This window comes from Mobula birostris, chromosome 5 (genome assembly GCF_030028105.1).
Source record: "Mobula birostris isolate sMobBir1 chromosome 5, sMobBir1.hap1, whole genome shotgun sequence".
Taxonomy (NCBI): domain Eukaryota; kingdom Metazoa; phylum Chordata; class Chondrichthyes; order Myliobatiformes; family Myliobatidae; genus Mobula; species Mobula birostris.
This window is the reverse complement of record NC_092374.1, coordinates 130,374,218-130,387,804: the sequence shown is the minus strand read 5'-3', so window position 1 is coordinate 130,387,804 and position 13,587 is coordinate 130,374,218. Positions and strand designations below refer to the sequence as shown.

Genomic DNA, 13,587 nt, shown 5'->3' with positions numbered 1-13,587 from the left:
ACTCAATGCTCTGATTTATGAAGGCCAGCATACCAAAAGCTTTCTTCACCACCCTATCCACATGAGATTCCACCTTCAGGGAACTTTGCACCATTATTCCTAAATCACTCTGTTCTACTGCATTCTTCAATGCCCCACCATTTACCACGCCATTCAGCCTCTTTACAATGTAGAGGTGTAGGTGATCTTTAATGGTTGTATATTGTTCTGGGACCATGAGAGGTTGTGTGAGATGTGCACTGCCATCAATTATAAAATGAACAGATTTCACGTTAGCAACAGGAACTGCTAAATAAATCCTGTCATCCCTCTTCTGTTCATTGATAGTAGTCGTCTATGCAACTGGAAAATGTCATTTACTCAAAACCCCGGCACTGCCGGTCCTACACAGGCGTACTGAATGTCAGACGGCAGCATGTCGCGCATGCGCAATGGGGAGCCAGGACCTGATGGAGTGCCAGGACCTCGGGCTGGTGCGCAGGCGTAGTTTTTTTCTGTGCTGGTCGGTGAGAGTCGGGGGAGCGGCAGGCTGGTGTTAGTTATTCTCGGCCTCACTAAGATGGCTCTTCCCACGGGCCATACGTTTCTGAGCGGTAGCTCGTGTTAGGATATAGTGTTGCTGCTGCTGCTTCGGAGACGGAGTTTCACCCGGTTGTTGGAACGACCCGGAGAGGGGTTTTCGCTGTAACCAAGCGACTAACAGCAGGCCCCGGGCTTTACCGGACTTGGTGGCTGGCTAGACGGTTACTACATTGCCTGGAGAATGGGAATCATATTCACCAAACTATGGAGACTCTTCAATCACCAAGGTGGGCCAGATCCCGATGTTATCGGGCTCACTGAACACATTGCTATTGGACTCAGCCAGTCAACCTCTTCGGTCATTTGGTTTCGGCCAGTTGCCGTGCTGTTAATTTAGTTATCACACCCTTAACTTGATTTCCAACTGAATATCTGCCACATGTAATTCACTCTGTCACTACATCCAGTGTATTAGATCAGATTTATTCAGTGTCACAATTTTAGATCCATTCTCTCTGTCATATTTCTATCAGATTAACACAGTTTTGCTTGGTATCCGTTTCTTGGTATCTCCAGATTTTCAATGAATAATTCATCCCCTTGAAATTTCAGACTTAATAATTTACTTCAGACACCCAGTCTTACTCAAATTAGAGGGAAAACACTATTGGCTAGTCTGGACTGTTTAAATAATAGGACATAATACTTTTTGCGATATGTGCATTTTATGTATTCTTAGTCCAGTGTCTAAATTTTCTCTGTGCCTTCGAGTGGTGAGTTTGAGCTTAAATCTTTTTATTTCTCACAAAGCTTAATTTCATTTCTGTGGCCTTTTTCTCTAATGTCTTCAAGTCTAATCTCCATAGAAAGAGTGCAATCAGTGCTTGTGTTTTCTTGATGCTGGTTGACATGCATAGAACCTCTTTTAGAGTCATTTCATGCCATCCCATTTTACAATATCTATCCACTGCTATCTTTAAGAACAAGATATCTATTGTTTTGCTGAGCCTCATTTTTCAAAAATATAAATAACTGTTCTTTTTGGGGATGGAGTTTAAAAAAAACTTTTATTTTTGCTAAGTTTTCTATGGTGTTTGTGACTGACACCATCTTATAGGTGCAAGTGCAGTTCAGTAGACCATAGTTCATCTAATTTGAGCATTCTGTTTCATGAGTTCAAATACATTGTGTTCTGTTTGTCTACTGCTGAGCTAATCATTTTATTTATTTCTTTATTTATTGAGACACTGCACAGAATAGGCCCTTCCTGCCCTTCGAGCTGCCCGCAAACCCCAATTTAACCTGAGCCTAATCACAGTGTAATTTACTGTGACCAATTAGCCTGGGTCTTTGGACTGTGGGATGAAACTAGAGCATCTGGAGGAAACCCCCGCAATCACTGGGAGAGTGCATACACTTCTTAGAGACAGTGGCAGGAATTAAACCTGGGTCACTGGAGCTAACCACCATGCTACAGTGCTGCCCTAATGTTACGGTAACTCTTGGGATGATTTGAATCTTTGCTTTTCTATGCGCATGTCATAAATTCTGAGTAAAGATGTACAAGTCCTCCCCACTTAACAGGGGCATCTTGATCAGGTAGGGAAGTGGGCTGAGGAGTGGCAAATGGATTTCAATGCAGATAAATGTGAGGTGTTAACTTGTATACAACCCATACATACGAGCAAGTGGTTGGGAGACAGAGGGATAGATTTGCCAGCTGTTGCGGTGAAGAAGGCATCTAAGGAACAACTGTTCACAACTGCAGCTCTAATTTGCAAGCTGTTCAGTTTATGAACAGTTCACAAGGATGAATCGCTGTCATAATTTTGGGACGAACCTGTTCGGATTATTTGATAGTGCTTCCTGTGGTGAATGGACTGAGCATTATCAGCATTGTTTCTGTCAAATTAAATTCAGTTAATTTGTTTTCATAAATGTTTGGAGAGTTCCTGTATTTTAGATGGGATGGTGAGAGTGCAGCTCAGTTTTGGTGTGCAGCTTGGATTGTATAAATATATGGGATATTTTTTCTTAAAAGTTAATCCCAGTCAGAATGTTTCTTTCTCATTTAATGACTGTATTTTAAACATGGCACCTTTTGTGCAGAATTCCAGATGACTTGGCCAAGAGCTCTGGCATTCCATAAAGTAGCTGGAACACTGTTCTATACTGAAATGATGTGAAATACTAACAGTAATAACATAAAAACAGTCTTATTTCATGCATTAGCATTTTCTAAAAATAAACTTAAAAATGAGTCATAGAGCAATACAACGTGGATACAAGCCTTCGGCCTCATGAGTCCACGCCAACCAATGTGAACAACCAGTTAATGCAAATTTCCTGCATTTGACCCAAATCCCTCTAAGTCAGGGATTCCCAGCCTGGGTTCCATGGACCCCTTGCTTAATGGTATTGGTCCATGGCATAAAGAAGTTTCAGAACCCTTGCTGTAAGCCCTGCCCCTCCAGGTACCTAACCAAGAGCTGCTTATACCTGTCTCAATCTCTACTGGTTGCTTGTTCCATGTACTCACCACGCGCTGTGTGCAGAAGTTTAAGATTCAGATTTACTTAGATGCAGACGTGCAGATATCGGCCCTTTGACTCACCCAGCAGACTCTAAGATGTTGCCCCTAATGTAGCTTTGGTCTTCTCTACCTTGGAGAAATGTCTGTTAGCATTCACCTTACCTATGCTTGACTTAATTGTAAACATTTCCATAGGTTTCCTCTCATTCTCTGTTCTAAATAATGAAGACCCAGCCTGGCCACCCTCTCCCTATAACTCTAACCCTCTAGTCCTGGCAACATCGTCATAAATTTTTTTCTGCACCCTTTCCAGTTCAACCACATCTTTCCTATAACATCATGACTAAAACTACACAGTACTTCAAATGTGGCCTCACCAATGACTTGTACAACTGTAATACAATGTTTCAACTCCTATGCTCAATGCCCTAGCTGGTGAAACCAATGTCCTATATGCCTTTTTCACCATTCTCTTCACCTGTGTTGTGGCTGTCAATCAACTATACACTTGCACTCCTAGGTTCCTCTGTTCCATTACACTCCCTAGTGCCCCACCATTCTCGTTTGACTTTCCAAACTGCATCACCTCACACTTACCTGTGTATTGAGATCCCTTTGCTGCTCCTCGGCTTAATTCCCTCGCTGATCAAGATCCTCTGGTAATTGACAATAATCTTCTTCACTATCATCCACATATTTACTGATCGATCCTTGTGCATTCGCAGATTAATCATTTATGTAAATAATAGTAGCAATGGTCCCAACACTGATGCCTGAGGCACACTACTAACTACTGGCCTCCATTCCAAGGAACAGCCTTTAACTACTACCCTCTGCTTCCTACTTCCTGAGCGAGTTTTTATTCTACTTCAGAGTTCCAAGTCAATATTATTAAAGTACATATATATCAACATATACAACCCTGAGATTAATTTTCTTGCAGGCATTCATAGTTAATACAAAGAAATGGAATAGAGTCATTGCACAAACATGCACAGCAAAAACAAACAACCAATTTGCAAAAGATGACAAACTGCAAGCACAGAAAGAAAAAAAAACAAAATAATAATACATAAGAATAAATATTGAGAGCTGTAGAGTCCTTGAAAGTGAGTCCATAGTTTGTGGAATCGGTTCAATATTATTGTGAGTGAAGTTATTGCCTCTGGCTCCAGAGTCTGATGGTTGAGAGGTAATCACTATTCCTGAACCTGGTACTGTGGAACTTTAGGCTCCTCTACCTTCTTCCTGTTGGCAGCAGCGAGAAGAGAGTGTGGCCTGGATGGTAGGGCTCCTTGATGATGGATGCTGTTTTCCTGTGACAGCGTTCCTGGTAAATGTGCTCAGTGGTGAGGAGGGTTTTACCCATGATGGACTGGGCTGTATCCTTACTTTCTGTAAGCTTTTCCGTTCAAGGGCATTGCTGTTTCCATACCAGGCCATGATGCCACCACTGCACATCTATGGAAGTTTGTCAGAGTTTTAGATGATGTGCTGAATCTTTGCAAGCTTATAAGAAAGTAAAGGCATTGCATGGCTTCCTTATAAGGTCACTTAAGTGCGGACCCAGGACAGATTCTTTGAAATGATGATGCTGAGGAATTTCAAGTTGCTGATCCTCTCCACCTCTGATACCCTGATGTGGACTGGCTCATGGATCTCCAGTGTTGTCTTCCTGTGGTCAATAATCAGAGGATTATTGCTGAGAAGTTGTTGTGACACCACCATGCCAGATTTCCAATCTGCCTGCTCTATACTGATGCATCGCCAACATTGATTTGGCAAAACAACAGTGCTGCCATCTCCAAATTTAAATATGGCATTGGAGCAGGGCTTAGCTTCACGGTTATAAATGTAAAGCACATAGAGCAGGGGGCTAAGCACACAGCCTAATGGTGCACCTGCGCTGATCGTGATTGTGAAGGAGATGTTGTTGCCAAGTGAGGAAATTGAGGATCTGGTTGCACAAGGAGGTATTATAGTCAAGATTTTGGAGCTTATTGGTTAGTATTGAGGCCAAGATCTTGGAGCTTATTGGTTAGTGTTGATGGGATGACGGTATTGAATTCAGAGCTGTAGTCAATGCAGAGCATCCTGATGTATGTATCTTCACTGTCTAGATATTCTAGGGCTGAGTGAAGAACCAATGAAATTACATCTGCTTTTGACCTGTTGTGATGGTAGGCAAATTAGAGTGGATCCAAGTTGTTTAACTAGCTTTTCCTGGATTCCATGTGACCTAAGCTCCCAGACTAGCCTACCGTGTAGGTACTTGTTGAAGGCTTCACTGAAGTCCACATAGATAACATATACTGCTCTACGTTCATTTACCTTTTGGGTATCTCTTCAAAAAAACTTGAATGCTTTCTCAAGCAAGACTTCCCCTGCCATGCTGACTGGTCCTAATCACACTAGGTCTGTCCAAGTGTTGGTAGATTCTGTCCCTAATAATTCTCTTCTGTAACTTCCCCACTACTGATATCAGGTTGACCATCCTGTAGTTTCTTGGCTTGTCCTTGCGACCCTTTTTAAACAAAAGAACAACACTTGCCCCCTCCCAGTCTTCGGTAACTTCACCAATGACTAATACAGAGCTTGTAGGAAGAAGGATTATGCTTGTGAGGAGAAATAGAAAGAAACAATTTTCTTTATATTGTCAGTTATAAATTACTAATTGTTTGTGCTCCTTGTATTTTTTAATGCGTAATGCGTACTCACTTTTTGGTGAGTAATGATTTGAGAATTTTTGATTGTCCATTAATCATTTGGAACAATAACTTTGAGTAACTAATCTTATTAACTCATGAAACACAGTAAACCTGAAGGAATGAAAATCAAACATAAAAGTGCAGATGTTTTAAATCTGAAGTAAAAACAAAAAAGACACTTGGAAACACTCAGTAGCTTGGGTATATTTTTCCCCAATTATGACAAAGGGTCTTTGACCTAAAAAGTTTGGCCTCGTTCTCTTTCCACAGATGTTGCCTGACCTGTTGAATGATTCCAGCATTTTTTGTTTAAAACCCGAGGTTTTTTTTACATGAAGCTGGTCACACATGCAGTTGCACACGATGAGAAGTAGCCAGTAATACCAAAGTTATATTTGTACCTATTTTGAATGTTAACCCTGTCTTTGCTGTGTCAGAAATTTAATGTTGGATGACTTTTTACATATCTTCTTACCTTGATATGATCTTGTATCTTGTCTGTCTGCATTGAACTTCCTCTGTAGCTGTTACACTTCATTCTGTTATTGTTCTACCCTGTGCTCCCTCAGTACACTGTGTCATAAATTGATCTGTATGAACTTTATGCAAGACAAGCTTTTCACTGTATCTTGGTACATGTGACAGTAACATTCCAATTCCTGGTACCAACTCTTGCAGTGGAGTTGTATTCCACATGTTACACTGAAAATTATGTGAAAGCATCTGCAGAAAGCTGTGATTTATGTTTGCTTTAAGGTCAACCATGTCTCATTCAAGACCATTTTAAAAAGTTCAGTAAGCTTCCTTCAATTTATTGAGCTTGAACTCATGTTAATTTATAATCTGAATTGGAAAGCAAGTCTTGAATTTAAGTAGCACTTCTCATGCCTTTGTAACTCCCAAAGTCCACTGAAACACCTTGAATTGTGGGGGGAAACCAGCATCAGAATCATGTTTATTATCAGTGAGATAATCCATGACATGTGTTGTTTTGCAGCAGCAGAGCAGTGCAATACATTGCTATTAATCGCAATAAGAGTAAATAGTGCAGCATGAGAGCATAATAGTGAGGTAGTGTTCACAGGCTCACGAACAATTCAGAAGTCTGATGGTGAAGAGGAAGAAGTTGTTCTTAATATGTTGAATGTGCGGCTTCAGGCTCCTGTACCTCATCTGTTTATGGTAGCAATGAGAAGAGGCTATGTCCTGGATGGTGTGGGTACTTCATGGTGGACACTGCCTTCTTGAGGTATCACTTTTTGAAAATTTCCCATTTTCCCTTCCCTACAGTCCCCAATCAATTCCTTGGTCTTACTGAAGTTGTTTGCAAAGTTGTTATTGCGACACCACTCAACCAGCTGACAGATCTCACTCCTGAGCATCGCCTTGTCCACCAACAATAATTGTGCCATTTGAAAATTTATAGATTGCTTTTTAGCTGTGTCTAGGTACACAGTCATGAGCAGCGTTCTAAGCACGTAACCTTGAGGTGAGCCTGTGTTGATTGTCAGCGAGGAGGAGATGTTATTTCCGATCTGCAACTAGCTGTGGTCTCCTGATGAGGGTATCAAGGATCCAATTGCAGAGGGAGGTACAGTGGCCCAGGCTTTGAGATTTATTGATTAGTATTGAGGGGATAACGGTGTTGAATGCTGCGCTGTAATCAATAAACAGCAGCCTGTCGTAGGTGTTGCTGTTGTCCAATTAATTTGCACTAGCAGACCTGAATAAACAGCTGTGTGTTTATGCCTATATAATTAATTTTATAATGCTGATAGTGAATCAGGAATTAGTAATAAAGTTGCGTTTAGGAATTTAATTGTGTGATTTCCATTTTGACTGAATAGAATGTCTAAAAAAATGAGAACGATGAAAAAACAGGTCTGATAGTATGTGTATTTTATTTTAAAATATTTTGGCAGAATGGGAAGATAAGTGCCAATTTTATTGAACTTGTTATTTATTGATGACAATATTTTAATAGCTTAGTTTTAATAAAATGTGTAGATACAGAGTTCTATTGGTGTTGAATGAAAAAGGATATCACTTCATATTACGAAAGTGTCATGGGACAAGACTTCTCAGCTGCACCACATGGCTGATAGTTTATACAAGTAAACCACTAAGTGGCACTAACAGCTTAGCTTGTAGAAAGAATAATGGATAATCCAATTTTATAAATGTTACATAAACCATTTGGATCGATGTGTTGATTTTTTTCTTATTTTCAGCAACCATTGTTAGTCTTGGATCAGCTCTTGCATGGATCATCTAGGTCAAGGGTTCCCGATCTTTTATTATGCCATGGACTCCTATTAATTGAGGGGTCTGTGGACCCTAGGTTGGGAACTGTTGATCTAGATCTTCAGCCTCAAATTCAGTACCAATTATTTGACATTAGTGTCTGATACCAGATATTTAGGTAAAGCAAGGACGTTAATCTTTGGACTGTTTAGTACTATTAGTTAAAGTGAAATTAACATCTATCAAATGGTAGGGCATTATTAAGAATTTAATTTATACCTGTAAAAAGGGTAGCTTTTTTAACATATTGAATTATGAGGAACTCCTGGGTTACCTCAGGGTTCTTCGAGAACTTTCTGTAAACTGACTTTTCTATATGACAGTGTAGGACAGTAAATACAAGAGTAATAGTAAGAGGACATTATTGTGTATTGGACTATAGCCAGCATGGACTTAGTTTAACTCCTACAGCTCTGCTATATATTTTATTATTTATTCTTATTTATTTTGAGAGATAGAGCATGGAATAGACCCTTCTGCCCCTTCAAGCTGAGCCACCCCCCCCCCCCCCCAACTCTCTGGCCTGCCAGCCATCCCAGACAACCCTGATTTAATCCTAAACCAATCATGGGACAATTTACAACGACCATTAACCTACCTGGCCTGTGGGAGGAAACCGGAGCACCCAGAGAAAACCCACACATTTCCCTGGGAAGACGTACAGAGACGCCTTTCAGAGGAAGATGGGATTGAATTCTGAACTCTGATGCCCCAAGCTGTAATAGTGTCGCACTAACTGCTATGCTACTGGGGTGCCCATTTTATACAAAATGATGTAACATACCCCTGGGTGTGTGTAACTACTGTCATTATATTCGTTAATTCATTAATTTGTTATTGCAGTAGATTTCTACAAACCTTCCCATTGATTCGCCCCCTGGTGGTGGTGGTGCAGAAGAGTTTCACCAGGCTGATTCCAGAGAAGAGGGTTTTAGACTGATGAGAGCCTGGGTTGCCTGGGACTGTACTCGCTGGAATTCAGAAGAATGAGAGGAGATCTTATAGAAACATAAAATTATGAAAGGGATAGATAGGATAGAGGCAGGAAAGTTGTTTCCACTGATAGGTGAGACTAGAACTAGGGAACATAGCCTCAGGATTCGGGGGAGTAGATTTAGGATGGAGGTGAGGAGGAACTGCTTCTCCCAGAGTGTGGTGAATCTGTGGAATTCTCAGCCCAATGAAGCAGTGGAGGCTTCCTCAGTAAGTATATTTAAGACAAGGTTGGATAGATTTTTGCATAGTCGGGGAATTAAGGGCTTTGGGGAAAAGGTAGGTAGGTGGAGATGAGTCCCGTGGCCAGATCAGCCATGATCTTATTGAATGGTGGAGCAGGCTCGATGGGCCAGATGGCCTACTCCTGCACCTATTCCTTATGTTCTTATAATATGAACAAAAGCAGACTTGCTTGCTTTAATTTTTAATTTTTTTTGTAAACCATCTTAACCATGTAATGCCTTTTGTTTTTTTAAGGGAAGATCAATAGTATGTCTTAGATGGCCAAAATTGTTTGCAATAAATATTTCTAAGCTTTTCAAATAAATCATATTCAACAGTAGAGTAGGCTGAAGGAACCAGTGGCATGCTACATCTGTTTCTTAGGCTTTTTACTTTCCATTCTTCAGGATGCTATCCAGCCTGCTGAATATCTACAGAAATTTCAGTAGTATCTAGCATTTATTAAGGCTTTTTTGATGAGTCCTGTGCAGAATGGTTAGCACAATGGGATGGTGCAAATTATGATATGGGCACTTTCAGATGACATCTGATTCACAAATTTGCATGTTTTAAGTCCTGGCCTAATAATGTAAGCAAGTAATCTTGGGTAGCCTCCAAGAATCAATGTTCTGGGTGTTCCACTTTTACTTTGTATTCCCATTCTGTTATTCCCTTAGTGATCATATATTGACCTAGGAAAACAGACCATCTACATTTCTCCACAGCAAAAAATTCACTGTCTCTTAGCTGAAAGAATGCCTCCTCTTGCTTGAATAGTAGATGAAAAGGGAAAACTTGGAACTGGCTTCTTGTGATCATTTATTGTGGACAATACATGTGATCCTTCTCAGTCATATCCTATGAATGAGTGGATATTGCTCAGAAGGACCTTTGTTTCAAAAGCTAAGCGATAATTGTGTGAAAGAGGGTCTAGGAAGGTCAGACCAAGGTTTTTGACTACCTTGTGATTATGAAATACCATGTGGCTGATGAAAGAAAGTGTGCCTGCTATTGAGAAGTTCTCGTAAAGAGAATTTCCATTTAATTCCAAAAGTCGGTGAGTCTTCCATTTAATAACTTTCATTGTAGTGTACACAATGCTTGTTCCACAATGGTGCTGGTATTGACTTCTATTATTATCTGACCTCTAGTCTAATTACTTATTATTTAAAGTAGCAGATCCAGAATTGAACAGATTGACAAAACCAACTAGCATGCACTGAGAATGTCGATCCCAATTGTGTCATAACACCGGAAATCTTTATTTGTTTATTTATTGATAGATACAGCATGGAATTTGCCTTTCCAGCCTTTTGAGTCATGCCACCCCAAACCCTGATTCACCATAGTCTAATCACGAGACAATTTACAATGACCAGTTAACCTACACAGTATGTCTTTGAACTGTTGGAGGAATCCGGAGCACCTGGGGAACACCTGGGAGCACATTCCACAGGGAGGATGTACAGACTCTTTACTGAATGGCACCAGGATTGAACTCCAAACTCCAGAGTACCCTGAACTGTAATAGTGTCATGCTAACCGCTACACTACCATGGTGCCCAGAGCTAATGTGAAGTTTCATTTATATTTTGGCACACTTTTTACCTTGGCTTAGTTTGAAAAGTATTCCCTTCCAAACTTTATATCTTTTGCACGTCTCATAAAGCTGCATATTTTAATAATCCAGACTGTAAAAGAGTGTATGCTTATTCTATGGAAGCAATAACAGCAATCTGCTTTACTCCATACTGTATAATAACATGGAAGATGCTGTTATTCAGTTCCCAGAAATAAGAACATCAAGTTGTATTCAACAAATGAAAAATGAGTACTTTGAGTTTCAGTGGTTGTTTTTATAGCCAGGTTAAATTGGGTGAAGTACGCTGAGAAATTCCAACAATGTAAGGATGAGAATGCTTTGGATGCCATTTTTTCAAATCCTCAGATCTTGAGTTATTCTCATTGTTATGAAGAAAGTAACTCCATGTATGATAGTCATACATAGCAAATATTGTTCTACAAATGTACTTTAATTATCATTTCTTGAAATTTTTGATTACACAATTCAGTTAATTCTCATAACTGAGAAAAAAATCCTGCAAGTTACTTACGTAACATTTAATTTTTCATCTGTGTTGATAAAATGTGCTTATACTTTTGTGGTCCATTAAATTTTGATTTATTTTTCTTTTAGAGCATAAAGTGATTATCGTGGGGTTAGACAATGCTGGAAAAACAACAATTCTTTACCAGTTGTAAGTACATAGTCTGTTCCAGAAAGCTTTTCTCCTTTAATATTAACAAGAATGTATTTTTGACAATGCAGATTTTTGTTTAGTTTTAAATGGGATACTGATTATATGATATTTTTATTGTAAATTTTGCAGAGAATACTGCTATAAATGTCTAATGGTGTTTCAAATCTTAGCAATACCCTCCCTTTTCCCTCTTTGAATTCAGAGGACAATTAACTATGTCGCCTGATCACTTACTGGTACATTTAAATTGATGGTGATCATGAATTTACCATTTTCACTCCACTGCAATTGCTATCATGGAGGCCAGTGGAGAATAAGCCTGGTAGTCATGATACAGGATTTTGGACTGGAATGTTCCATACCAGCTTCAATTTATTCTTTGTTTGGTTTCTAAAATGAGAAAATAGGTTTAATCCTCCAGAATAAATGCCTGAAATTTCCCATGTAGCTTAATGTTTCAAACTTATTGTGCATCTTGGTTTGCTAGTTGTTTGTTCTCTGTTTAATTTCTGATCCTTGGGGGTCTTCCAGGAGTCAAGAATGGCGACCAGTCTTAATTCCAAGATTTCAATTTATTTTAGAGTACAAACAAACATACAAATAATAAGCATCGTAAATAAAGAGCTGAGGAACTATGCTAAGAGGAGAATTAATGTAAGACAAAGGTATTAACATAGCACTCTGAAAAATCTCACTTTTATAGATGAGATACAGACAATTCCTTAGATAGGAATGAATTAATAGGCTACATAATTAAAACAATTATATCATGTGGGTAATGTGCAAATACTTAGCCAATAAAAATGAGTAAGGTGATAAACGGTTAGTTTAGCTGCTATACCACTTTCTTCCAGTGAGTGTGAAAGATACATGATTTTGTGAGGAAGTGCAAATCTTATGAAAAGTATTATTTATATTAAAAAAAAAGCAGTGGTTTCCAATATAGTCAAGCATAAAACAATTGTTTTATGCTTTTTTGGGAGAAATGCTAAACAAAATATAAAAACCAAGTGAGCATTTTGGAGCCTTGCATTCAAGAATTAATCACCTATTTATGCATACATTACATATTAGAAATCTACGCTTAGTGAAATGTTTCTTTGTATTTGTTTTGAAGATGCTAAATAATTGGTGTCAGGATAGCTTTCAGCTCTGAAATGTCCTTACTGTTAATTTGGACCTTGATGATTTATCGTAGGATTTGGTTCCCCTCTCAAATTGGCAAAATACAGACTGATCACCAGGTTGTATCTTTACCTCTCAAGGATATAGTTTCAAATTATTTATAATAAAAGACACTTGGCAATCTTTTAAAGCTGATGCATTTTACATGGTTGATGTACAGAGGGAAATAGTTATGTAAAGTTCAAAGTAAATTTTATTATTAAAGTACATATATGCCACCATATGCAACCCTGAGATTTATTTTCTTGTGGGCATACTCAATAAATCTATAGAATAAAAACCATAACAGAATCAATGAAAGTCTTTTCAACTGGAGTGCAGAAGACAATCTGTGCAAATACAGAAAGAAGAAATAATAATAAACAATAAATATGTTGGATGGGATGCTGAGGAAGCCAATAGCTTGCTTATCAAATATAACAGTTGAGATATCATGTGCAGCTCTACAAAGCAATGGTTCGGCCTCACTTGGAATATTATATGTAACTCTGGTTAACACACTGTAGAAAGTTTGTGTTAGCACTAGAAGGAGTGTCAGAAACAATTCACCAGGATGTTGCCCAGAGTGGAGGGTTTGAGGTACTAGTAGAGGTTGTATAGACTGGTATTGTTTTCACTGAAGCACAGGAGGCAAAGGGTTAACCATATGTAGGTTTATAAAATTATGGGGCATGTAGGGTAGATAGTCAAAATCTTTTTGCAAAGTTAGGTTAGTCTGAAGCTCGCTGGCTTAGGTTTATGGTGAGAAAGGAAATCTGAGGGAGGTGATAGTAGAGGGTGATAGTTAAATGGAACAAGCTGTCAGAGGAAGTAGTAGAAGCAAGTACAATTGAAGCATTTAAGTGACATTTGCACA

At 39.0% G+C, this 13,587-nt stretch overlaps 1 protein-coding gene across 1 annotated transcript in view; it reads left to right on the top strand.

Moving 5' to 3' along the window:
• Nucleotides 1–500: 500 nt before the first annotated feature.
• The window catches only part of arl5a (ADP-ribosylation factor-like 5A), a 46,475-nt gene continuing 33,388 nt past the window's right edge, over nucleotides 501–13,587 (top strand). The window contains exons 1-2 of the mRNA XM_072258678.1: nucleotides 501–809; nucleotides 11,483–11,543. Coding sequence (XP_072114779.1) covers nucleotides 764–809; nucleotides 11,483–11,543 — 107 coding nt within the window. The 5' untranslated portion in view covers nucleotides 501–763. The remainder of the gene's footprint in view (nucleotides 810–11,482; nucleotides 11,544–13,587) is intronic.